Source organism: Oncorhynchus kisutch, linkage group LG16 (genome assembly GCF_002021735.2).
Source record: "Oncorhynchus kisutch isolate 150728-3 linkage group LG16, Okis_V2, whole genome shotgun sequence".
Lineage (NCBI taxonomy): Eukaryota > Metazoa > Chordata > Actinopteri > Salmoniformes > Salmonidae > Oncorhynchus > Oncorhynchus kisutch.
The window spans coordinates 9785139-9812284 of NC_034189.2; the positions used below are offsets into that span (position 1 = coordinate 9785139).

The following is a 27146-nucleotide window of genomic DNA, read 5'->3' on the forward strand; positions in this document are numbered from 1 at the left end:
TTTAAAGTTAGTGAGGGAGATGTGAGTCTCCAGCTTCAGTGATTTTTACAATTATTTCCAGTCATTGGCAGCAGAGAACTGGAAGGAAAGGCGGCCAAAGGAGGAATAGGCTTTGGGGGTGACCAGTGAAATATACCTGCTGGAGCGCGTGCTACAGGTGGATGGTGACCAGTGAGCTGAGATAAGGCGGAGCTTTACCTAGCAAAGACTTATAGATGACCTGGAGCCAGTGGGTATGGCGACGAATATGAAGCGAGGGCCAGCCAACGGGAGCATACAGGTCGCAGTGGTGGGTAGTATATGGGGCTTTGGTGACAAAACAGATGGCACTGTGATAAACTGCATCCAATTTGCTGAGTAGAGTGTTGGAGGCTATTTTGTAAATGACATCGCCGAAGTCGAGGATCGGTAGGATGGTCAGTTTTACGAGGGTATGTTTGGCAGCATGAGTGAAGGATGCTTTGTTGTGAAATAGGAAGCCAATTATAGATTTGATTTTGGATTGGAGATGCTTAATGTGAGTCTGGAAGGAGAGTTTACAGTCTAACAAGACATCTAGGTATTTGTAATTTTCCACACATTCTAAGTCAGAACCGTCCAAAGTAGTGATGCTGGATGGGCGGGCAGGTGTGGGCAGCGATCGGTTGAAGAGCATGCATTTATTTTTACTTGCATTTAAGAGCAGTTGGAGGCCACGGAAGGAGTGTTGTATGGCATTGAAGCTCATTTGGAGGTTTGTTAACACAGTGTCCAAAGAAGGGCCAGAAGTATACAGAATGGTGTCGTCTGCGTAGAGGTGGATCAGAGATTCACCAGCAGCAAGAGTGACCATTCATTGATATATACAGAGAAAAGAGTCGGCCTGAGGATTTAACCCTGTGGTACCCCCATAGACTGCCAGAGGTCCGGACAACAGGCCCTCCGATTTGACACACTGAACTCTGTCTGCAAAGTAGTTGGTGAACCAGGCGAGGCAATCATTAGAGAAACCAAGGCTGTTGAGTCTGCCAATAAGAATACAGTGATTGACCGCACCGTATTGTCTCTCATTGATGGCGGTTATGATATCGTTTAGGACCTTGAGCGTGGCTGAGGTGCACCCATGAGCAGCTCGGAAACCAGATTGCATAGTGGAGATGGTACTGTGGGATTCGAAATGGTCGGCGATCTGTTTGTTGGCTTTCGAAGACCTTAGAAAGGCAGGGCAGGATGGATATAGGTCTGTAGCAGTTTGGGTCTAGGGTGTCTCCCCCTCTGAAGAGGGGGATGACCGCGGCAGCTTTCCTATATTTACATTATGTCATTATCATTATCATTATCTATATATCATCTCTATTATATCATTATCTATACATTATATCATTATCTATACATTATATCATTATCTATACATTATATCATTATCTATACATTATATCATTATCTATACATTATGTCATTTATATATATATACATTATATCATTATATATACATTGTCATTATTATATCTATACATTATGCCATTATTATATCTATACATTATATCATTATCTATACATTATGTCATTATTATATCTATACATTATATCATTATCTATACATTATGTCATTATTATATCTATACATTATATCATTATCTATACATTATGTCATTATTATATCTATACATTATGTCATTATCTATACATTATGTCATTATTATATCATTTTTATTTAACCTTTATTTAACTAGGCATGTCAGTTGAGAACAAATTCTTATTTACAATGACGGCCTAACGGGGAACGGTGGGTTAACTGCCTTGTTCAGGGGAACAACGGGTTTACCTGCCTTGTTCAGGGGAACAGCGGGTTACCTGCCTTGTTCAGGGGAACAGCGGGTTTACCTGCCTTGTTCAGGGGAACAGTGGGTTACCTGCCTTGTTCAGGGGAACAGTGGGTTAACTGCCTTGTTCAGGGGAACAGTGGGTTAACTGCCTTGTTCAGGGGAACAGCGGGTTAACTGCCTTGTTCAGGGGAACAGCGGGTTAACTGCCTTGTTCAGGGGAACAGCGGGTTAACTGCCTTGTTCAGGGGAACAGCGGGTTAACTGCCTTGTTCAGGGGAACAGTGGGTTAACTGCCTTGTTCAGGGGCAGAACGACTGATTTTTACCTTGTCAGCTCGGGGATTTGATCTTGCAACCTTTCCGTTACTAGTTCAACGCTCCTGCCACATCATATATATTATGTCATTATATCTAATTTATCTTGATATCGATATTATATCATTATCTCTATATTTTATTTATGTTATATCATTATTATCTATATATCTTATGATATTTCTATAGTCATTGTATCTATATTATCTCTTATCTATGTGATATCATTATTATATCTATGTTATATCTATACATCTTATCTATATTATATCTATGTCATTATTATATTATATCTATATGTCATTATATCTATATTATATCTATGTCATTATTATATCTATGTCATTATTATATCTATACATCTCTTATCTATATGTCATTATTATATCTACATACCTATATTATATCTATGTCATTATTATATCTACATACCTATATTATTTATATCTATGTCATTATTATATCTATGTTATTATTATATCTATATTATATCTATGTTATTATTATATCTATATTATATCTACATGTCATTATTATATCTATATTATATCTATGTCATTATTATATCTATATTATATCTACATGTCATTATTATATCTACATGTCATTATTATATCTATATTATATCTACATGTCATTATTATATCTATATTATATCTACATGTCATTATTATATCTACATGTCATTATTATATCTACATGTCATTATTATATCTATATTATATCTACATGTCATTATTATATCTACATGTCATTATTATATCTATATTATATCTACATGTCATTATTATATCTATATTATATCTACATGTCATTATTATATCTACATGTCATTATTATATCTATATTATATCTACATGTCATTATTATATCTATATTATATCTACATGTCATTATTATATCTATATTATATCTACATGTCATTATTATATCTATATTATATCTACATATCTATATTATTTATAAATGTCATTATTATATCTACATATCATTATTATATATATACTTCTCTTATCTACAGTGGGGAGAACAAGTATTTGATACACTGCCGATTTTGCAGGTTTTCCTACTTACAAAGCATGTAGAGGCCTGTAATTTCTATCATAGGTACACTTCAACTGTGAGAGACGGAATCTAAAACACAAATACAGAAAATCACGTATGATTTTTAAGTAATTAATTTGCATTTTATTGCATGGATGGATGGGGCAGTTAATACAGGTAATGAGTGGAGAACAGGAGGGCTTCTTAAAGAAAAACAGGTCTGTGAGAGCCAGAATTCTTACTGGTTGGTAGGTGATCAAATACTTATGTCATGCAATAAAATGCTAATTAATTACTTAAAAATCATACAATGTGATTTTCTGTATTTGTATTTTAGATTCCGTCTCTCACAGTTGAAGTGTACCTATGATACAAATTACAGGCCTCTACATGCTTTGTAAGTAGGAAAACCTGCAAAATCGGCAGTGTATCAAATACTTGTTCTCCCCACTGTAAATGTCATTATTATATCTACATATCTATATTATATCTACATGTCATTATTATATCTACATATCTATATTATTTCTAAATGTCATTATTATATCTACATGTCATTATTATATCTACATATCTATATTATTTCTAAATGTCATTATTATATCTATACATCTCTTATCTATATGTCATTATTATATCTATATATCTATATTAGATCTACATATCTATATATCTACATATCTATATTCTATATGTCATTATTATATCTATATTATATCTATACATCTCTTATCTATATGTCATTATTATATCTACATATCTATATTATTCTCTGTCATTATTATATCTACATATCTATATTATATCTACATATCTATATTATATCTACATATCTATATTCTATATGTCATTATTATATCTATACATCTCTTATCTATATGTCTATATTATATCTACATGCCATTATTATATCTATACATCTCTTGTCTAAATGTCATTATTATATCTATACATCTCTTATCTATATGTCATTATTATATCTACATACCTATATTATATCTATGTCATTATTATATCTACATACCTATATTATATCTATGTCATTATTATATCTATACATCTCTTATCTATATGTCATTATTATATCTACATACCTATATTATATCTATGTCATTATTATATCTATACATCTCTTGTCTAAATGTCATAATTATATCTATATTATACTATATCTATACTATACTATAATTATATCTATATTATACTATATCTATACTATACTATATATATCTATATTATATCTACATGTCTATACTATACTATATATATATCTATATTATATCTACATGTCTATACTATACTATATATATATCTATATTATACTATATCTATACTATACTATATATATATATATATTATATCTACATGTCTATACTATACTATATATATATATCTATATTATATCTACATGTCTATACTATACTATATATCTATATTATATCTACATGTCTATACTATACTATATATATATATCTATATTATATCTACATGTCTATACTATACTATATATATATATCTATATTATACTATATCTATACTATACTATATATATATCTATATTATATCTACATGTCTATACTATACTATATATATATATCTATATTATATCTACATGTCTATACTATATATATATCTATATTATATCTACATGTCTATACTATATATATATCTATATTATATCTACATGTCTATACTATACTATATATATATCTATATTATATCTACATGTCTATACTATACTATATATATATCTATATTATATCTACATGTCTATACTATACTATATATATATCTATATTATATCTACATGTCTATACTATACTATATATATATCTATATTATACTATATCTATACTATACTATATATATATCTATATTATATCTACATGTCTATACTATACTATATATATATCTATATTATATCTACATGTCTATACTATACTATATATATATCTATATTATATCTACATGTCTATACTATATATATATCTATATTATACTATATCTATACTATACTATATATATATCTATATTATACTATATCTATACTATACTATATATATATCTATATTATATCTACATGTCTATACTATATATATATCTATATTATACTATATCTATACTATACTATATATATATCTATATTATATCTACATGTCTATACTATACTATATATATATCTATATTATATCTACATGTCTATACTATATATATATCTATATTATACTATATCTATACTATACTATATATATATCTATATTATATCTACATGTCTATACTATACTATATATATATATATATTATATCTACATGTCTATATTATACTATATCTATACTATACTATATATATATCTATATTATATCTACATGTCTATACTATACTATATATATATCTATATTATATCTACATGTCTATACTATATATATATCTATATTATATCTACATGTCTATACTATACTATATATATATCTATATTATACTATATCTATACTATACTATATATATATCTATATTATATCTACATGTCTATACTATACTATATATATATCTATATTATATCTACATGTCTATACTATACTATATATATATCTATATTATACTATATCTATACTATACTATATATATATCTATATTATATCTACATGTCTAAACTATACTATATATATATCTATATTATATCTACATGTCTATACTATACTATATATATATCTATATTATACTATATCTATACTATACTATATATATATCTATATTATATCTACATGTCTATATTATACTGCTCTATGATTTATATTTGTCCAGTATAAAAGGAACTATTTAGTCGCTGCTCAGTTGAATTTGTCGGTTTGTCAGTCTGCATGTCGTGTCTCTGTGGCTCTGTTTTTTCAGTCATACACTACCGGTCAAAAGTTTTAGAACACCTACTCATTCAAGGGTTTTTCTTTATTTTTACTATTTTCTACATTGTAGAATAATAATAATGACATGAAAACTGTGAAATAACACATATAGAATCATGTAGTAACCAAACAAGTGTTAAACAAATCAAAATATATTTGAGATTCTACAAAGTAGCCACCTTGGTGACAGCTTTGCACACTCTTGGAATTCTGTCAACCAGCTTCATCTGGAATGGTTTTCCAACAGTCTTGAAGGAGTTCCCACATATGCTGAGCACTTGTTGGCTGCTTTTCCTTCTATCTGCAGTCCGACTCATCCCAAAACATCTCAATTTGGTTGAGGTTGGGGGATTGTGGAGGCCAGGTCATCTGATGCAGCACTCCATCACTCTCCTTCTTGGTAAAATAGTTGTTACACAGCCTGGAGGTGTGTTGGGTCATTGTCCCACTAAGCCCAAACCAGATGGGATGGCATATTACTGCAGAATGAGGTGGTAGTCATGCTGTTTAAGTGTGCCTTGAATTGTAAATAATTCAGTGTCACCAGCAAAGCACCACCACACCATCACACCTCCTCCTCCATGCTTTACTGTGGGAAATACACATGCAGAGATCATCCGTTCACCCACACCACGTCTCACAATGTCACTGCGGTTGGGAACCAAAAATCTCCCATTTGTACTCCAGACCAAAGGACAAATTTCCACCGGTCTAATGTCCATTGCTTGTGTTTCTTGGCCCAAGCAAGTCTCTTCTTATTATTGGTGTCCTTTAGTCGTGGTTTCTTTGCAGCAATTCAACCATGAAAGCCTGATTCACGCAGTCTCTGAACAGTTAATGTTGAGATGTGTCTGTTACTTGAACTCTGTGAAGCATTTATTTGGGCTGCGTGAATCAGGCTGGTAACTAATTAACTTATCCTCTGCAGCAGAGGTAACTCTGGGTCTTCCTTTCCTGTGGTGGTCCTCATGAGAGCCAGTTTCATTATAGTGCTTGATGGTTTTTGCGACTGCACTTGAAGAAACTTTCAGAGTTCTAGACATTTTCCGTATTGACTGACCTTCATGTCTTAAAGTAATGATGGACTGTCATTTCTCTGTGCTTATTTGAGCTGTTCTTGCCATAATATGGACTTGGTCTTTTACCAAATAGGGCTATCTGCTGTATACCCCCCCCTACCTTCTCACAACACAACTGATTGGCTCAAACGCATTAAGAAGGAAAATTAATTCCACAAATAACTTTTAACAAGGCACACCTGATAATTGAAATGCATTCCAGGTGACTACCTCATGAGCTGGTTGAGAGAATACCAAGCGTGTGCAAAGCTGTGAAGGCAAAGGGTGGCTATTTTGAAGAATCTAAAAAAGATTTTGATTTGTTTAACACTTTTTTGGTTACTACTTGATTCCATGTGTGTTATTTCATAGTTTTGATGTCTTCACTATTATTCTACAATGTAGAAAATAGTAAAAAATAAAGAAAAACCCTTGAATGAGTAGGTGTTCTAAAACTTTTGACGGTAGTGTATGGCTCTATTTCCTTATCTAATATATTGTTCATTCTATCCGTCCTCTGTTATCTGTACATGGCTGTGCTGTGTGTGCAGGTTTAGAGGGCTAGTCTGACTAGGTGCAGCAGTGTAATGCTGTTGGAGAGACTATTTGACCCACTTTCCCTCCTTCCTTCCCTCTTCTTTAGGCACAGGACTCATACTCCCCTACATTCCAGACCAAACCATTCCAGACCAGACCATACCATTCCAAATTAAACCATTCCAAACTAAACCATCCTATTACAAATTAAATCATTAAACTAAACCATACCATTCCAAACCAAACCGTTCCAAACTAAACTTCCTGTTCCAAACTAAACATCCCATTCCAAAATAAACATCCCATTCCAAACGGTTCCAAACTAAACATCCCATTCCAAACTAAACATCCCGTTCCAAACTAAACATCCCGTTCCAAACTAAACATCCCGTTCCAAACTGTTCCAAACTAAACATCCCATTCCAAACTAAACATCCTATTCCAAACTGTTCCAAACTAAACATCCCGTTCCAAACTAAACATCCCATTCCAAACTAAACATCCCGTTCCAAACTAAACATCCCATTCCAAACTAAACATCCCATTCCAAAATAAACATCCCATTCCAAACTGTTCCAAACTAAACATCCCATTCCAAACTAAACATCCTATTCCGAACTGTTCCAAACTAAACATCCCATTCCAAACCATTCCAAACTAAACATCCCATTCCAAACTAAACATCCCATTCTAAACCATTCCAAACTAAACCATTCCAAAGTAAACATCCCATTCTTAACCATTCCAAACTAAACATCCCATTCCAAAATAAACATCCCATTCCAAACTAAACATCCCATTCTAAACCATTCCAAACTAAACATCCCATTCCAAACTAAACATCCCATTCTAAACCATTCCAAACTAAACATCCCATTCCAAACATCCCATTCTAAACCATTCCAAACTAAACATCCCATTCCAAACATCCCATTCTAAACCATTCCAAACTAAACATCCCATTCCAAACTAAACATCCCATTCTAAACCATTCCAAACTAAACATCCCATTCCAAACATCCCATTCTAAACCATTCCAAACTAAACATCCCATTCCAAAGTAAACATCCCATTCTAAAGCATTCCAAACTAAACATCCCATTCCAAACTAAACATCCCATTCCAAACTAAACATCCCATTCCAAACTAAACATCCCATTCCAAACATCCCATTCTAAACCATTCCAAACTAAACATCCCATTCCAAACATCCCATTATAAACCATTCCAAACTAAACATCCCATTCCAAACTAAACATCCCATTCTAAAGCATTCCAAACTAAACATCCCATTCCAAACTAAACATCCTATTCCGAACTGTTCCAAACTAAACATCCCATTCCAAACTAAACATCCCGTTCCAAACTGAACATCCCATTCCAAAATAAACATCCCATTCCAAACTGTTCCAAACTAAACATCCCATTCCAAACTAAACATCCTATTCCGAACTGTTCCAAACTAAACATCCCATTCCAAACCGTTCCAAACTAAACATCCCATTCCAAACTAAACATCCCATTCTAAACCATTCCAAACTAAACCATTCCAAAGTAAACATCCCATTCTTAACCATTCCAAACTAAACATCCCATTCTTAACCATTCCAAACTAAACATCCCATTCCAAAATAAACATCCCATTCCAAACTGTTCCAAACTAAACATCCCATTCCAAACTAAACATCCCATTCTAAACCATTCCAAACTAAACATCCCATTCCAAACTAAACATCCCATTCTAAACCATTCCAAACTAAACATCCCATTCCAAACTAAACATCCCATTCTAAACCATTCCAAACTAAACATCCCATTCCAAACATCCCATTCTAAACCATTCCAAACTAAACATCCCATTCCAAACTAAACATCCCATTCTAAACCATTCCAAACTAAACATCCCATTCCAAACATCCCATTCTAAACCATTCCAAACTAAACATCCCATTCCAAAGTAAACATCCCATTCTAAAGCATTCCAAACTAAACATCCCATTCCAAACTAAACATCCCATTCCAAACTAAACATCCCATTCCAAACTAAACATCCCATTCCAAACATCCCATTATAAACCATTCCAAACTAAACATCCCATTCCAAACTAAACATCCCATTCTAAACCATTCCAAACACAACATCCCATTCCAAACTAAACATCCCATTCTAAAGCATTCCAAACTAAACATCCCATTCCAAACTAAACATCCCATTCCAAACATCCCATTCTAAACCATTCCAAACTAAACATCCCATTCCAAACTAAACATCCCATTCTAAACCATTCCAAACACAACATCCCATTCCAAACTAAACATCCCATTCTAAACCATTCCAAACACAACATCCCATTCCAAACACAACATCCCATTCCAAACTAAACATCCCATTCCAAACCATTCTAAACTGAACATCCCATTCTAAATCAAACCATCCCTCTGTTCTAATCTATTAGTTCATAAACATTTCAATCATGAATAAATCTTTAAAATGCCCCTGCTCCCCTTAACCTTTGAAACTAAAGTGTTTTTTTTTTTTTTTTTTTAAATCCCTCCCTGGTGTGGTTTTATGCTACAGGGCGTTCTGTACTGATACACAAAGCCACTATGTTCTGGAATAGGAATGGGTTCTGGAATAGGAATGGGTTCTGGAATAGGAATGGGTTCTGGAATAGGAACGGGTTCTGGAATAGGAATGGGTTCTGGAATAGGAATGGGTTCTGGAATAGGAATGGGTTCTGGAATAGGAATGTCAACGTGTGTGCTTGTGGAGGATGGTACTGTGCTTAGTGGTGTTGCTAGCTGTTAAACTAACATTTTGTAGCCTATTAGCCGTTAGCTCCGAAGACTAAACTTGTGTTGATTTTTCTTGAGGAGTCCGTATGAGGGAGAGGGTCAGGATGAGGAAAGCAGGTGAGACTCAAACCAACCATCCCTCAATCAATCAATCAATCAGACCTAATCAGTAGATCTCGGAGGGATAGATATGATTGGATTAAAGGGTGATTTGGTCAATTTATTCGGTAATTGGTTGACAAACCTTAGTTTTAACCAATCAGGGATGTAGTTTCTGAATGTTAGCGAATGTGTGTGTGTGTGACGTAGGCATGTACATGCATGGTTAGAGGTGTGTGTGTGTGTGTGTGTGTCAGGGCTATTTAAGTCATATTGGGTGTTGTCCTTACCTTATCTCCCTGTTTCTCCTAATCATCTCATTCCTCACTCTGTTTCTCTCTCTCCTCCTCTCTGCCCCCTCTCCAACCCCCTACTCCCCCTGTCTCCCTCTCCAACCCCCTACTCCCCCTGTCTCCCTCTCCAACCCCCTACTCCCCCTGCCTCCCTCTCCAACCCCCTGCCTCCCTCTCCAACCCCCTACCTCCCTCTCCAACCACCTCCCTCTCCAACCCCCTACTCTCCCTCTCTCCTCCTGCCCCCTCCATCTCTCCCCCTGCCCCCTCTCCCTCTTGCTTTCATCCCTCCACTCTCTCCTCCTATAGGTCGATGCTGAGCAGCACCGTTGACAAATCAGAGAAGAGCGGCGTCCTAGGCTCCTCCCACAGCGGCAGCGGAGACGAGAACAAGGATAACTCCTCCCCTGTTTCCGGTACCGCCACCCCGCCACCGAAGGACCCGTCGACCAAACCGCGTTCCCTCCGGTTCACCTGGTCCATGAAGACCACGTCCTCTTTGGATCCCGGGGAGATGATGAGAGAGATCCGGAAGGTTCTAGAATCCAACAGCTGTGAGTACGAGCTGCGGGAGCGCTACATGCTGCTGTGCATCTTCGGGAACCCTTCCCGGGACGACTTCGTCCAATGGGAGATGGAGGTGTGCAAGCTGCCCCGCCTCTCACTGAACGGCGTGCGCTTCAAAAGGATCTCCGGGACGTCGATCGCGTTTAAGAACATCGCGTCGAAGATCGCTAACGAGCTCAAACTGTGAGACGGAACGATGAGCGGTTTTACACATGTGGATAGAGAGGAATGGAGAGAAGAAGAGACTAAATGAGAAGGATGTTGTACTGGGGGAATGGAGAGAAGAAGAGACTAAATGAGAAGGATGTTGTACTGGGGGAATGGAGAGAAGAAGAGACTAAATGAGAAGGATGTTGTACTGGGGGAATGGAGAGAAGAAGAGACTAAATGAGAAGGATGTTGTACTGGGGGAATGGAGAGAAGAAGAGACTGAATGAGAAGGATGTTGTACTGGGTAGGTAGGAGGGGTTCAGTGTTTGACAAGTTAATGGGTGGAGTGAATGTTCTTCTGCTGGGGGTGGTTCTGTCTAGTTTTTTTTCCTCTGTTGAGGTTTGTGTTTTAGAACCTCACTGGGTTCTCTAGTTGGGGTTCTCGTCTTCTAGATCCACTGCATGTTGGTTCTGCCGCTATCTCTTTTCACCTGGTGGTTGTACACACTGCCTCTCTCTCGCTGCCCCACACACACACACTGTACTGTACTGAGGGGAGGGAGTCTGAACACATCGTCATACCTGCTCCGAGGCTCTTCTCCTGTCGGTTCTACTTCAATGGGTTCTAGACTGGGTTACACTCAAGAGTTCTAAAGAGAACAGAGCGGACCGACTTGATGCTGGAAATAAACTAACTCAACGCTGGAACGGTTCTCCTGTTCTCTGACCCAAATGGACCCCCCCCCCCCCCCCCCCGGAATCTGAACTGTAGAACACACCACAGGCCTTTGGTGGAAGGATACACTTTCTGCCCGTTTGATGTGAGGGGAGAATGTCAAGACACTGCTCTGTTTTAAGTCTCTCACACACACCAAACTGGACCCTTAATGACTGATGTTTTGAATCCAAACACACCAGGCTCTCCCCCCCCCACGTCCCTCAACACTCACTTTTCATCAGGGGTGACATCATCCCCCTTTCATCCAGTCACAGGCCAATAGACTTGATTCACCATTGGACGACAACACTGTTTATTTTCTTCATTCTGGTTGTTGGTTTTTAAGGTCAAAAGGTTGTACACTGGAAGAAAAAGGGGGGAATTTCCTTTCTTTATAGAAGACAAATGTAGTTCTCGTTGTTGTTCTATTGTGACAAAGAAACTTGTTAATGATCGATGGGGTTGTATCACGCTTCTGTACACAGAGAACACACAGCAGCCATCTTTCTACTCCCATCTCTCCCCAAGGAGTAGTATGTTCAGATATTCAGCCTTTTATCAATCAGTATTTCATTTTAAAATTGATCTCTGAACAAATTAATTTAGAACTTCTTGATTTGTTTGTGTTTTTAATCACTTTGGGTTAAAGAACGCCTCACCTGAGCCCCCCCCCCCACTGGGCATCTTCCTGACTGGGTGATGAAGACTACGGGGGCATCTTCCTGACTGGGTGATGAAGACTCGTTCACTAGGATGAGTTGGGTTTTGATAATGTGAACGTGTTGCCGCTACCTTTCTGTAGGATCAGGCCAAACGTTGTGTCACTGTGACCGACTTGACTATTCTTGTTGTCAGCGGTGTTGATTCTATTTAGGAGCTCTCTCTGCCAGTGGAAAAGAGTGAGGGGGTTTGCTGAGTAATCTCTAGCCAAATGATGGGGGACGATGTACCTGAGCAAAACGCCTCAGTTCTTTGTTTAAAAAGTCGTTCTGTTAAATCATTGTTTTAAGGTGCCGTCTTTACTCTTGCTGTTATGACTATATTTCAGTGTTGATTTATTTTGTTTGACATTTTAACCAGTATTTGGTTGGGAGAGACGGGGGAGTTGACTCCAAATGTATTTGTTTTTGTGCAAAAGAAATTATGGAAAGTAATAAAAAGTTGGTTGCATTTAGGCCAGTAACAAAAGTGTGTATTTAACAAATGTAATTCAGTGGAAACAATATGGTTGTAATTTTGTTTTATTCCAAAAGAAAATATCCTGAAAACAATAACAAGCAAATCCAGTCTCAAACTTCATGAACATTACCTGTTGCTAAACACAGTCAAGTCATTTGTAGACACAAAGTATTTGAAATCTGTGTCCCAAATGGCACCATAACTGCTCAAAAGTAGTGCACTATGTAGGGAATAGGGTGCCAGACGCATCACGAAAAGATCTGCGTTATAGCTCGATTTGAAATTTAAAAATGCAGGTTCAGAAATGACTTTTTGTTGTAATTTTCACCCCAATTGGTAGTTAGTCTTGTCTCATCACTTGCAACTCCCGTACGGACTCAGGAGAGGCGAAGGTCAAGAGCTGTGCATCCTCTTCCAAAACACAACCAAGCTGCACTGCTCCTTGCCACAATGCCCATCCAACCCTACGAGTATTTCAGCTTCACATTTTGTTCTCAGACGACACCTGTGAATTGTACAGTACTATCCCCTACATAGCACACAACCGTAACCAGAGTTAAATGGAGCAGCCATTTGAGACTATTTGTTTGTGCTTTTAATCAAAAACAGGTCTGTTCCATATCCACACTAGCATGCTACTTAGAATGGAGAAATGCAGGAGCCTTGGGATTACAAATGCATCCTATTCCCTATATAGTGCACTACATTGGACCAGGACCTCATAGGGATTTGGTCAAAATGGGCTCCGATCCAAAGTGGTGCACTATATATAGGGATGTCTACCTACTTAGAGATCACCTAACAAAAGAATGCTGCAGTCATAAGACCAACAATACGTGGATCTGGTGGAAGAGGGACGTCTTCCGGATTCCCCTGTGGAATCATTAGTTCAGCACCTTGTAGTGTGGAACTGGAACCTGGGTGTGTTTTGACAGAGTTCCTTCTGTTGTTGCCATGGAGACTGTGTGTGTGGGGGGGGGGGGGGGTCTGTTGTCATGGCATCCATCACCACAATCCAGTGTATCTTTTCCTTGAGGGTTTTGGTATTCTGAAAGTTCTGTTCTTTGGGGAGGAGGGATGGGTGAAATACAGGGTCACCGTTGCCGTGGGTAACCAGTCACATCTGTGCTGGTTGCTATGGAGACAGCCGTGAGGCATGTGTGGGCATGTCCTTCTATTTTCTGCTGAGGGGGGGGGGGGAACAGAAGGATGGATGACCCAAGCCTCAGATGGAAGTATGGTTATTCACAGGTTGTGCAGTTGGTTTATAAGTGTGAGTCAGAACTGAATGGAGTGATACAGAGGGGACTTAACGAGAGGCTTCTGAACCAGACTGGTGGGGCTTAGAACAACTAACTACTGCATTCTGATTTCTATTGTTCCTTCATAATGGATAAACACTCCCACTACAGCAGCACAATCTACCCATCTGAGTATACAAGAGCCCCTCCCTAAATATACAAGAGTCCCCTCCTTTCTGTCAGTGAGAGTTGGTTTGCTCTACTTTGAGCCCTACCAGTGAGGGAGGCTGACCAGCGCCAGAGCAAGCAGGAGGAGAGGAGCGGAGGTTGTTTCCTAGTTCCCTACGGAGACTAGAGCTCCCCTGTTGGCCCGGAGCCACGACTGCAGGACGGATCAACGGGGGAGGGGGATGATTGTGGGGGGTTCGGGTCTGGAGGGGTCGGGTTTGGAGCGGGGGGGGCTGCCGGAGAAGGCTGGGGGGGGCAGAGGGGGGAGCCGGGCGCAGTAAGGGGGGAGGCTGGGAGAGGGAAGGAGGAGGGGTGTGGTTGTTGGATGAGGGGGGGGGAGGGGGAGTTGGCGTCACCGCAGGGGGGAGTAATGTCTTCCAGCTTTATCTGGAAGGGAGGAGAAGGGGGGGGGGGGGGTTAGATCAGCAACAGACTTGTCAAACTTTCACCAAAACAAACCCTCACCCCCTCCTGACCTCTTCCTCCTCCTCTGCTCCTCCCCTCTCTTCGTTTCTACTACGACTCCCACAAGGCCCCTGTGTGGAGGCTACGTCTTGTTCCGCCTGCCACTCCTTGACGACCTCGTCAAGATTGAATCGCCGTCGGTAACTAACGAAGAAGGAGCTCACCTGGGCCAGAGTTTTGTTACCGATTACCTCGGCAACCACCGCAAAGTCCTTACCATAGCGACGGATAGCTGAGGAGAGGAGAACAGGGTGTTTAAAGAGAAAGATCATTTCAATGTTGTGATCTGAAACGTATCAAACCGTTTCTTCTGTGAGTTATATTTGCCAGAATACAAGAATTTCCTGTGTTAAAGAAAATGATTGAGTTGTATTTTGGGGGGGGTGTTAACTCACCCTGCACCGCTAGCAGCTGTTCCTCAGTGGACCAACGAGAGTTCATCTTGGGAGCTGGCTGGAGAGAGAGGAGGAAGAGTTGGTTTATTTATAACCATTTTCATTATGACCTAGACAACCAGGTGAGGAGTTCCTAACGAATCCATTATGACCTAGACAACCAGGTGAGGGGAGTTCCTAACTAATCCATTATGACCTAGACAACCAGGTGAGGGGAGTTCCTAACAAATCCATTATGACCTAGACAACCAGGTGAGGGGAGTTCCTAACTAATCCATTATGACCTAGACAACCAGGTGAGGGGAGTTCCTAAGTAATCTATTATGACCTAGACAACCAGGTCAGGGTGTAGATCAGGGGGTGTCAAACTCATTTTCCCCCGCGGGCTGCATTCGGTCTTCAACGAGGTCCAGAGAGCCGTACTGAAAATGTGTTCCATTTCCTTGCTGTCAAAATTTAACAAAAATCGTCCAATATCCATCGATTTGATGCTCACTGACTGTCAAGTGATTATTAGAGCTGGACAGTCAAGAAGATGTTGGAATGTAGGCCCATTATATACAGTACCAGTCACATGGAAATGCATTCCAGGTAACTACCTCATGAATCTGGTTGAGAGAATGCAAAGTTGTCAAGGCAAAGGGTGGCTACTTTGAAGAATCTAAAATCTATTTTGATTTGTTTAACACTTTTTTGGTTACTACTTGATTCCATGTGTTATTTCACAGTTTTGATGTCTTGACTGTTATTCTACAATGTAGAAAATAATGACAAACCCTTAGTTGTGTCCAAACTTGACTGGTAATTATATATATATATAACATTTTACCCTCTTTTTCGTGATATCCAATTGGTAGTTACAATCTTGTCTCATCGCTGCAACTCCACAACGGGCTCGCGAGAGGCGACGGTCGAAAAGTCGTGGGTCCTCCCGAAACATGACCCCCCCCCCCTGGCCGCGCTACTTACCACCCGCTCGCTGAACCCAAGCTGCGCCAATATGTCAGAGGAAACGTGGTTCAACTGAGGTCAGCTTGCAGGCGCCCAGCCCACCACAAGGAGTCGCTAGAGCGCGATAAGCTAAGGAAAGCCACCCTCCTCTAACCCGGATGACAACACTGGGACAATTGTGCGCCGACCTATGGGACTCCCGGTCGTCTGTGACAACCTGAGATCCCATTATCGTTTCGATTTGGTTAAAAAATTTACATTTTTTAAAAAGGTTTTTACATGTTTTACTCTAATCACCCGCGGGCCAGATTGTACCCACCCGCAGGTCGTATGTTTGACACCACTATTCGGTGTCCTGTGTGAATTTATGTGTGCTCTCTCTAATTCTCTCTTTCTTTCTCTCTCTCGGAAGACCTGAGCCCTAGGACCATGCCTCAGGACTACCTGACATGATGACTCCTTGCTGTCCCCAGTCCACCTGGCCGTGCTGCTGCTCCAGTTTCAACTGTTCTGCCTTATTATTATTGGACCAGGCTGGTCACTTATGAACATTTGAACATCTTGGCCATGTTCTGTTATAATCTCCACCCGGCACAGCCAGAAGAGGACTGGAAACCCCACATAGCCTGGTTCCTCTCTAGGTTTCTTCCTAGGTTTTGGCCTTTCTAGGGAGTTTTTCCTAGCCACCGTGCTTCTACACCTGCATTGCTTGCTGTTTGGGGTTTTAGGCTGGGTTTCTGTACAGCACTTTCAGATATCAGCTGATGTACGAAGGGCTATATAAATACATTTGATTTGATTTAGTATAGATGAAGGAACTTTAGCCTATTGAGACACACCCCTGGTGAAGAGAAGACCTACCTGGGTATCTCCGGAAGACAGGGAAGAGGAAGCTAAAGAAGGAAATGTATGTACCCCTGTAGGACGCAGGCTGTCGATGCCCTCGTCTAGACAGTGTTTCATACTACTGTTGTTCTGCTTAATACTCTGGACCTGAGACGGGGAGAGACACAGAGAGAATCTATTACTCTATAAGTGATATCTGTGTCTGCATCGGTGTGTGTGTGTGTGTGTGTGTGTGTGTGTGTGTGTGTGTGTGTGTGTGTGTGTGTGTGTGTGTGGTCTGTGTGTATACCCGTCTCTTGAGTGACACCAGGTGTGTGTCTAGCTGTCTGCCAGAGCCATGGTGGTGATTGGCTGACACAGCCATGATGTCCTCGGGGTTCAGATGCATGCCTTTACAGAGGAGAGAGTAGCATGTTAATACACACAGAGAGAGAGAGAGAGGGAACTTAACTTATATGTATTATACTCAGTCACGATTTTGTTGGCAACTGCAAGGAGATATTTTAATTATACTGATTAACAACATTTGCATAGAAGATTCAATCTCTTCTTTTATAAAAGTGTGCACAGTCTCTAAGTAATGAGGTCATGCATGAGGCAGAATATGGAATGTAGTGGAAACCAGACGGGAGGTGAGGGAGACGAAGAAGGGAATTCGTTTTTGGTGGTGATGGAGACTAAGTGAATTAACAACGGGTTGTTATTTTTTTTGCAGACAATCGGCATTGGAATCATCTTATTTTCTGTTATGATTTGCCTATTATCACAAACAAAGTACTAGGGAAGTGAATTGATGTGAATTACAAAGACATATTGAGGTCAAGACCCTTGAGGATTTAAAGACTCTCATACTTCGAACAAGTTTCAAGAATTGCCTTCACGAAAGAGTTGCGACCTACATTTATGAGCACAAGGATCTCACTTGAGAAAGCTGCAGATGTTTGTGATGACACATAAAATTACCTTCACAAACAAAGCACCCTGTAGTTATCCCTATGCAAAAAGCCATTCAGATTAGTCAAAGATCAGCAGAAAACTTTTTTAGTTTCCACTCTCCAGCGCATTAAGTCTCTGGTGGGGACTGGGAACACTCCAGCCCATTAAGTCTCTGGTTGGGACTGGGAACACTCCAGCCCATTAAGTCTCTGGTTGGGACTGGGAACACTCCAGCCCATTAAGTCTCTGGTTGGGACTGGGAACACTCCAGCCCATTAAGTCTCTGGTGGGGACTGGGAACACGCCAGCCCATTAAGTCTCTAGTGGGGACTGGGAACACTCCAGCCCATTAGGTCTCTGGTGGGGACTGGGAACACTCTCCAGCCCATTAATTCTCTGGTGGGGACTGGGAACACTCCAGCCCATTAAGTCTCTAGTGGGGACTGGGAACACTCCAGCCCATTAGGTCTCTGGTGGGGACTGGGAACACTCTCCAGCCCATTAAGTCTCTGGTGGGGACTGGGAACACTCCAGCCCATTAAGTCTCTGGTGGGGACTGGGAACACTCCAGCCCATTAAGTCTCTGGTTGGGACTGGGAACACTCCAGCCCATTAAGTCTCTGGTGGGGACTGGGAACACTCCAGCCCATTAAGTCTCTGGTGGGGACTGGGAACACTCCAGCCCATTAGGTCTCTGGTGGGGACTGGGAACACTCTCCAGCCCATTAAGTCTCTGGTGGGGACTGGGAACACTCTCCAGCCCATTAATTCTCTGGTGGGGACTGGGAACACTCCAGCCCATTAAGTCTCTGGTGGGGACTGGGAACACTCCAGCCCATTAAGTCTCTAGTGGGGACTGGGAACACTCCAGCCCATTAAGTCTCTAGTGGGGACTGGGAACACTCCAGCCCATTAGGTCTCTGGTGGGGACTGGGAACACTCTCCAGCCCATTAAGTCTCTGGTGGGGACTGGGAACACTCCAGCCCATTAAGTCTCTGGTGGGGACTGGGAACACTCCAGCCCATTAGGTCTCTGGTGGGGACTGGGAACACTCTCCAGCCCATTAAGTCTCTGGTGGGGACTGGGAACACTCTCCAGCCCATTAAGTCTCTGGTGGGGACTGGGAACACTCCAGCCCATTAAGTCTCTGGTGGGGACTGGGAACACTCCAGCCCATTAAGTCTCTAGTAGGGACTGGGAACACTCCAGCCCATTAAGTCTCTAGTGGGGACTGGGAACACTCCAGCCCATTAAGTCTCTAGTGGGGACTGGGAACACTCCAGCCCATTAGGTCTCTGGTGGGGACTGGGAACACACTCCAGCCCATTAAGTCTCTGGTGGGGACTGGGAACACTCCAGCCCATTAAGTCTCTGGTGGGGACTGGGAACACTCCAGCCCATTAAGTCTCTGGTTGGGACTGGGAACACTCCAGCCCATTAAGTCTCTGGTGGGGACTGGGAACACTCTCCAGCCCATTAAGTCTCTGGTGGGGACTGGGAACACTCCAGCCCATTAAGTCTCTGGTGGGGACTGGGAACACTCCAGCCCATTAAGTCTCTAGTAGGGACTGGGAACACTCCAGCCCATTAAGTCTCTAGTGGGGACTGGGAACACTCCAGCCCATTAAGTCTCTAGTGGGGACTGGGAACACTCCAGCCCATTAGGTCTCTGGTGGGGACTGGGAACACTCTCCAGCCCATTAAGTCTCTGGTGGGGACTGGGAACACTCCAGCCCATTAAGTCTCTGGTGGGGACTGGGAACACTCCAGCCCATTAAGTCTCTGGTGGGGACTGGGAACACTCCAGCCCATTAAGTCTCTGGTGGGGACTGGGAACACTCCAGCCCATTAGGTCTCTGGTGGGGACTGGGAACACTCTCCAGCCCATTAAGTCTCTGGTGGGGACTGGGAACACTCTCCAGCCCATTAATTCTCTGGTGGGGACTGGGAACACTCCAGCCCATTAAGTCTCTGGTGGGGACTGGGAACACTCCAGCCCATTAAGTCTCTAGTGGGGACTGGGAACACTCCAGCCCATTAAGTCTCTAGTGGGGACTGGGAACACTCCAGCCCATTAAGTCTCTAGTGGGGACTGGGAACACTCCAGCCCATTAGGTCTCTGGTGGGGACTGGGAACACTCTCCAGCCCATTAAGTCTCTGGTGGGGACTGGGAACACTCCAGCCCATTAAGTCTCTGGTGGGGACTGGGAACACTCCAGCCCAAACTAAACATGGCGGTGTTCGCCTTAGCAATCTCACTAGGATAAAGACCACCTCCATTCCTGTCAGTATTGAAAGAGATCATGATACCTCACATCTCAAAATAGGGCTACTTAATGTTAGATCCCTTACTTCAAAGGCAATTATAGTCAATGAACTAATCACTGATCATAATCTTGATGTGATTGGCCTGACTGAAACATGGCTTAAGCCTGATGAATTTACTGTGTTAAATGAGGCCTCACCTCCTGGCTACACTAGTAACCATATCCCCCGTGCATCCCGCAAAGGCGGAGGTGTTGCTAACATTTACGATAGCAAATTTAAATTTACAACAAAAAAAAAATGTCGTTTTCGTCTTTTGAGCTTCTAGTCATGAAATCTATGCAGCCTACTCAATCACTTTTTATAGCTACAGTTTACAGGCCTCCTGGGCCATATACAGCGTTCCTCACTGAGTTCCCTGAATTCCTATCGGACCTTGTAGTCATAGCAGATAATATTCTAATCTTTGGTGACTTTAATATTCACATGGAAAAGTCCACAGACCCACTCCAAAAGGCTTTCGGAGCCATCATCGACTCAGTGGGTTTTGTCCAACATGTCTCTGGACCCACTCACTGTCACAGTCATACGCTGGACCCTAGTTTTGTCCCATGGAATAAATGTTGTGGATCTTAATGTTTTTCCTCATAATCCTGGACTATCGGACCACCATTTTATTACGTTTGCAATTGCAACAAATAATCTGCTCAGACCCCAACCAAGGAACATCAAAAGTCGTGCTATAAATTCACAGACTACACAAAGATTCCTTGATGTCCTTCCAGATTCCCTCTGTCTACCCAAGGACGCCAGAGGACAAAAATCAGTTAACCACCTAACTGAGGAACTCAATTTAACCTTGCGCAATACCCTAGATGCAGTTGCACCCCTAAAAACTAAAAACATTTCTCATAAGAAACTAGCTCCCTGGTACACAGAAAATACCCGAGCTCTGAAGCAAGCTTCCAGAAAATTGGAACGGAAATGGCGCCACACCAAACTGGAAGTCTTCCGACTAGCTTGGAAAGACAGTACCGTGCAGTACCGAAGAGCCCTTACTGCTGCTCGATCATCCTATTTTTCTAACTTAATTGAGGAAAATAAGAACAATCCGAAATTCCTTTTTGATACTGTCGCAAAGCTAACTAAAAAGCAGCATTCCCCAAGAGAGGATGACTTTCACTTTAGCAGTGATAAATTCATGAACTTCTTTGAGGAAAAGATTATGATTATTAGAAAGCAAATTACGGACTCCTCTTTAAATCTGCGTATTCCTTCAAAGCTCAGTTGTCCTGAGTCTGCACAACTCTGCCAGGTCCTAGGATCAAGAGAGACACTCAAGTGTTTTAGTACTATATCTCTTGACACAATGATGAAAATAATCATGGCCTCTAAACCTTCAAGCTGCATACTGGACCCTATTCCAACTAAACTACTGAAAGGAGGGCCAAGCACAGGAAGCAGCTCTATGTTGAACATAATAAACGGCTCTCTATCCACCGGATGTGTACCAAACTCACTAAAAGTGGCAGTAATAAAGCCTCTCTTGAAAAAGCCAAACCTTGACCCAGAAAATATAAAAAACTATCGGCCTATATCGAATCTTCCATTCCTCTCAAAAATTTTAGAAAAGGCTGTTGCGCAGCAACTTACTGCCTTCCTGAAGACAAACAATGTATACGAAATGCTTCAGTCTGGTTTTAGACCCCATCATAGCACTGAGACGGCACTTGTGAAGGTGGTAAATGACATTTTAATGGCATCGGACCGAGGCTCTGCATCTGTCCTCGTGCTCCTAGACCTTAGTGCTGCTTTTGATACCATCGATCACCACATTCTTTTGGAGAGATTGGAAACCCAAATTGGTCTACACGGACAAGTTCTGGCCTGGTTTAGATCTTATCTGTCGGAAAGATATCAGTTTGTCTCTGTGAATGGTTTGTCCTCTGACAAATCAACTGTAAATTTCGGTGTTCCTCAAGGTTCCGTTTTAGGACCACTATTGTTTTCACTATATATTTTACCTCTTGGGGATGTTATTCGAAAACATAATGTTAACTTTCACTGCTATGCGGATGACACACAGCTGTACATTTCAATGAAACATGGTGAAGCCCCAAAATTGCCCTTGCTAGAAGCATGTGTTTCAGACATAAGGAAGTGGATGGCTGCAAACGTTCTACTTTTAAACTCGGACAAAACAGAGATGCTTGTTCTAGGTCCCAAGAAACAAAGAGATCTTCTGTTGAATCAGACAATTAATCTTAATGGTTGTACAGTCGTCTCAAATAAAACTGTGAAGGACCTCGGCGATACTCTGGACCCTGATCTCTCTTTTGAAGAACATATCAAGACCATTTCAAGGACAGCTTTTTCCCATCTACGTAACATTGCAAAAATCAGAAACTTTGTCCAAAAATGATGCAGAAAAATTAATCCATGCTTTTGTCACTTCTAGGTTAGACTACTGCAATGCTCTACTTTCCGGCTACCCGGATAAAGCACTAAATAAACTTCAGTTGGTGCTAAATACGGCTGCTAGAATCCTGACTAGAACAAAAACATTCCTGTCAAAGCAAGGGCTGTTTTCAAGGTTTTATTGCTAACCTACAAAGCATTACATGGGCTTGCTCCTACCTATCTCTCTGATTTGGTCCTGCCGTACATACCTACACGTACGCTACAGTCACAAGACCGCAGGCCTCCTAATTGTCCCTAGAATTTCTAAGCAAACAGCTGGAGGCAGGGCTTTCTCCTATAGAGCTCCATTTTTATGGAACGGTCTGCCTACCCATGTCAGAGACGCAAACTCGGTCTCAACCTTTAAGTCTTTACTGAAGACTCATCTCTTCAGTGGGTCATATGATTGAGTGTAGTCTGGACCAGGAGCGGGAAGGTGAACGGAAAGGCTCTGGAGCAACGAACCGCCCTTGCTGTCTCTGCCTGGCCAGTTCCCCTCTTTCCACTGGGATTCTCTGCCTCTAACCCTATTACAGGGGCTGAGTCACTGGCTTACTGGGGCTCTCTCATGCCGTCCCTGGAAGGGGTGCGTCACCTGAGTGGGTTGATTCACTGATGTGGTCATCCTGTCTGGGTTGGCGCCCCCCCTTGGGTTGTGCCATGGCGGAGATCTTTGTGGGCTATACTCGGCCCTGTCTCAGGATGGTAAGTTGGTGGTTGAAGATATCCCTCTAGTGGTGTGGGGGGCTGTGCTTTGGCAAAGTGGGTGGGGTTATATCCTTCCTGTTTGGCCCTGTCCGGGGGTGTCCTCGGATGGGTCCACAGTGTCTCCTGACCCCTCCTGTCTCAGCCTCCAGTATTTATGCTGCAGTAGTTTGTGTGTCGGGGGGCTAGGGTCAGTTTGTTATATCTGGAGTACTTCTCCTGTCCTATTCGGTGTCCTGTGTGAATCTAAGTGTGCGTTCTCTAATTCTCTCCTCTCTTTCTTTCTCTCTCTCAGAGGACCTGAGCCCTAGGACCATGCCCCAGGATTACCTGACATGATGACTCCTTGCTGTCCCCAGTCCACCTGGCACAGCCAGAAGAGGACTGGCCACCCCACATAGCCTGGTTCCTCTCTAGGTTTCTTCCTAGGTTTTGGCCTTTCTAGGGAGTTTTTCCTAGCCACCGTGCTTCTACACCTGCATTGCTTGCTGTTTGGGGTTTTAGGCTGGGTTTCTGTACAGCACTTTGAGATATCAGCTGATGTACGAAGGGCTATATAAATACATTTGATTTGATTAGGTCTCTGGTTGGGACTGGGAACACTCTCCAGCCCATTAAGTCTCTGGTGGGGACTGGGAACACTCTCCAGCCCATTAGGTCTCTGGTGGGGACTGGGAACACTCCAGCCCATTAGGTCTCTGGTGGGGACTGGGAACACTCCAGCCCATTAGGTCTCTGGTGGGGACTGGGAACACTCCAGCCCATTAGGTCTCTGGTGGGGACTGGGAACACTCCAGCCCATTAGGTCTCTGGTGGGGACTGGGAACACTCCAGCCCATTAGGTCTCTGGTGGGGACTGGGAACACTCCAGTGGGGACTGGTGTATTTCCTAAACAAGACTTTGGATCAGATGTGTATGAAACCTTTGTTTCAGATGGGTTTGTGTGTCTGCAGAGTAGCGATGCTGTTGAGCAGCCGGTAAAGATACTGCGAGACACAGGGGTGGCCCAATCCTTCATTTTGGATGGTGTTCGGCCTTTGACGCGTCAGCAACTGGTTACAGTGTGTTGTGGAGATGAGTTACATGAAGTTCATTTGTATAAATGTGGAACTCGAATCTGATCTTATTTCTGGTTCCGTCGTCGTGAGGCATAGCCTACCAGTGAAGGGGGTCTCATACATTTTGGGAAACGATTTGGCTGGAGGGAAGGTCGTGCCAAATCCTGTCGTTTGTAAGGAACTCAGATTAGAGGAACCTGATGGGTTATCAGAAAAGTACCCTAGAGTGTTTCCACAGAATGCCGTTACACGTGCTCCGTCTAAGAAAGTTTCCGGGAGCAAGTCTGGCGTTGAGGATGTCAGCGATCCCACCATGGTTGATCTGTCTGAGACATTTATGGGCGATCATAAACTACCTAAGTTGGGCCATCCGAGTGTCGCAGCGGTCTAAGGCACTGCATGGCAGTGCTAGAGGCTCACTACAGACTCTTGTTTGATCCCAGGCTGTGTCGCAGCCGGCCGCGACCAGGAGACCCATTAGGCGGCATGTCCTTGTCCCTGTCCCATCACGCTCTAGCAAGTACGTGTGGCGGGCCGGGGGTATGCACACTGATCGCTTCTGCGGTCACAAGATGTACGGTGTTTCCTCCGACACATTGGTGCTGCTCGCTTCTGGGTTAAGCGAGCAGTGTGTCAAGAAGCAATGCGGCTTGGCGGAGTTGTGTTGCCGAGGGCGCATGGTTCTCGACCTTTGCTTCTCCTGAGTCCGTCCGTTGCAGCGAGACTGTAACAACCAATTGGATATAGCGAAATCGGGGGGGGGGGGGGGGGGGGGGGGGGGGCGGACGGAAATTTGTGCGCCAACCCCAAAGGTGAGTGATTTTGTAGGACCGGTGAAGGAAGACCGGTTGACATTTTAATGTCCAGGAAACAGCCGACTGCTGAACAGAGTAATGACGAAGAGGAGTTTAATGAAGTTCGTGTGAGTTACTTTTGACAGAGATGGCGTTCTCACACCACTTCCTGGCAAGACAATTGGTCCAGTGTATCTCAAATTGCTGTTCCAGTTACACTTCGACAGGAGATAACGAGGTTGGGTCATGATGGTAGTATGGCAGGCCATCCTTTGGGTCAACAAGACGTGTGACCGTATCTTGCATAACTTCTTCTGACCTGGTCTGAAACAGGATGTTGTGGCTCACTGTAAATCCAGTGGCGTTTGCCAGCAGACGGGTAAACTGAACCAAGCTGTACCGGTTGCAACTTAGCAGCCTATTCCTGCTTTTGACTAACCTTTCAGTAGGGTTCTGGTGGACTGTGTTGGGTCCTTTGCCCAGAGTGAAGAGCGGTAACCAGTTTCTCTTAACCCCGGTGGGGTTCTTTTCAATGTTTCTGACTTCAGCAGGTAATGCAGGCGTACCAAAGTTTGAGTTTCATGTCAAGGGTCTTCCAGCAAGTGCTGCAACGGTTGGGTGTAGCAAGTTGTCCTTCTGGTGCCTACCGCCCAGAGGCTCTTGGGAGATTTCATCAGACTTTGAGGTCTATGTTGAGAGCTTACCGCTTTGAGTTGGATGGGTCCCTTTTGTGCTGTTTGCAGCGCAGGAATCTTTTAGTCCAAAACGGGCTCGTGTTTGGACATCAAGTCAGCAGAAAAACCTCAGTGTCATGTCAACATGTTGAAACCGTACTTAAACCGCTACGATCGGGCGGCAAAGTCGGTGGAAAACCGGTAGTGATGTTCTGTCTGTGGTCACTAGTGTCATCGTTGACGAAAGTCTTCCTCAAGAGCACCCCAATACTCAACCGGTACAGGGTGTAACTCAGAGATTCTAGAAATCCTTGATGTCTTTTTGGCACCATTGTCTCACTACTGTTAGAATATCAGGGTTTGCGCTCAAGCACAACATTGACGTTGGGGCCTCGAGCCAACAACATGCCTATCAACCAAACCCTGAAAAGAGAGAGAAGCTCCACAATTTTTTTATTTTTCCTTTATTTAACCAGGCAAGTCAGTTAAGAACAAATTCTTATTTTCAATGACGGCCTAGGAACAGTGGGTTAACTGCCTGTTCAGGGGCAGAACGACAGATTTGTACCTTGTCAGCTCGGGGGTTTGAACTTGCAACCTTCCGGCTACTAGTCCAACGCTCTAACCACGAGAGGAAAGTTACTATGGATGTTGCAGGAGTTTC

General features: G+C 42.0%; 2 protein-coding genes across 2 annotated transcripts in view; one reads left to right on the forward strand and one right to left on the reverse strand.

The window, feature by feature from the left end:
- mark2b (MAP/microtubule affinity-regulating kinase 2b) overlaps nucleotides 1-13457 on the forward strand; it is a 111276-nt gene extending 97819 nt beyond the window's left edge. The window contains exons 20-21 of the mRNA XM_031793070.1: nucleotides 10534-10572; nucleotides 11157-13457. Coding sequence (XP_031648930.1) covers nucleotides 10534-10572; nucleotides 11157-11601 — 484 coding nt within the window. The 3' untranslated portion in view covers nucleotides 11602-13457. The remainder of the gene's footprint in view (nucleotides 1-10533; nucleotides 10573-11156) is intronic.
- A 50-nt stretch (nucleotides 13458-13507) lies between these two features.
- The window catches only part of rcor2 (REST corepressor 2), a 31066-nt gene continuing 17427 nt past the window's right edge, over nucleotides 13508-27146 (reverse strand). Inside the window, 6 exon segments of the mRNA XM_031791755.1 lie at nucleotides 13508-15263; nucleotides 15265-15317; nucleotides 15407-15627; nucleotides 15791-15848; nucleotides 17657-17734; nucleotides 17877-17977. Coding sequence (XP_031647615.1) covers nucleotides 14942-15263; nucleotides 15265-15317; nucleotides 15407-15627; nucleotides 15791-15848; nucleotides 17657-17734; nucleotides 17877-17977 — 833 coding nt within the window. The 3' untranslated portion in view covers nucleotides 13508-14941.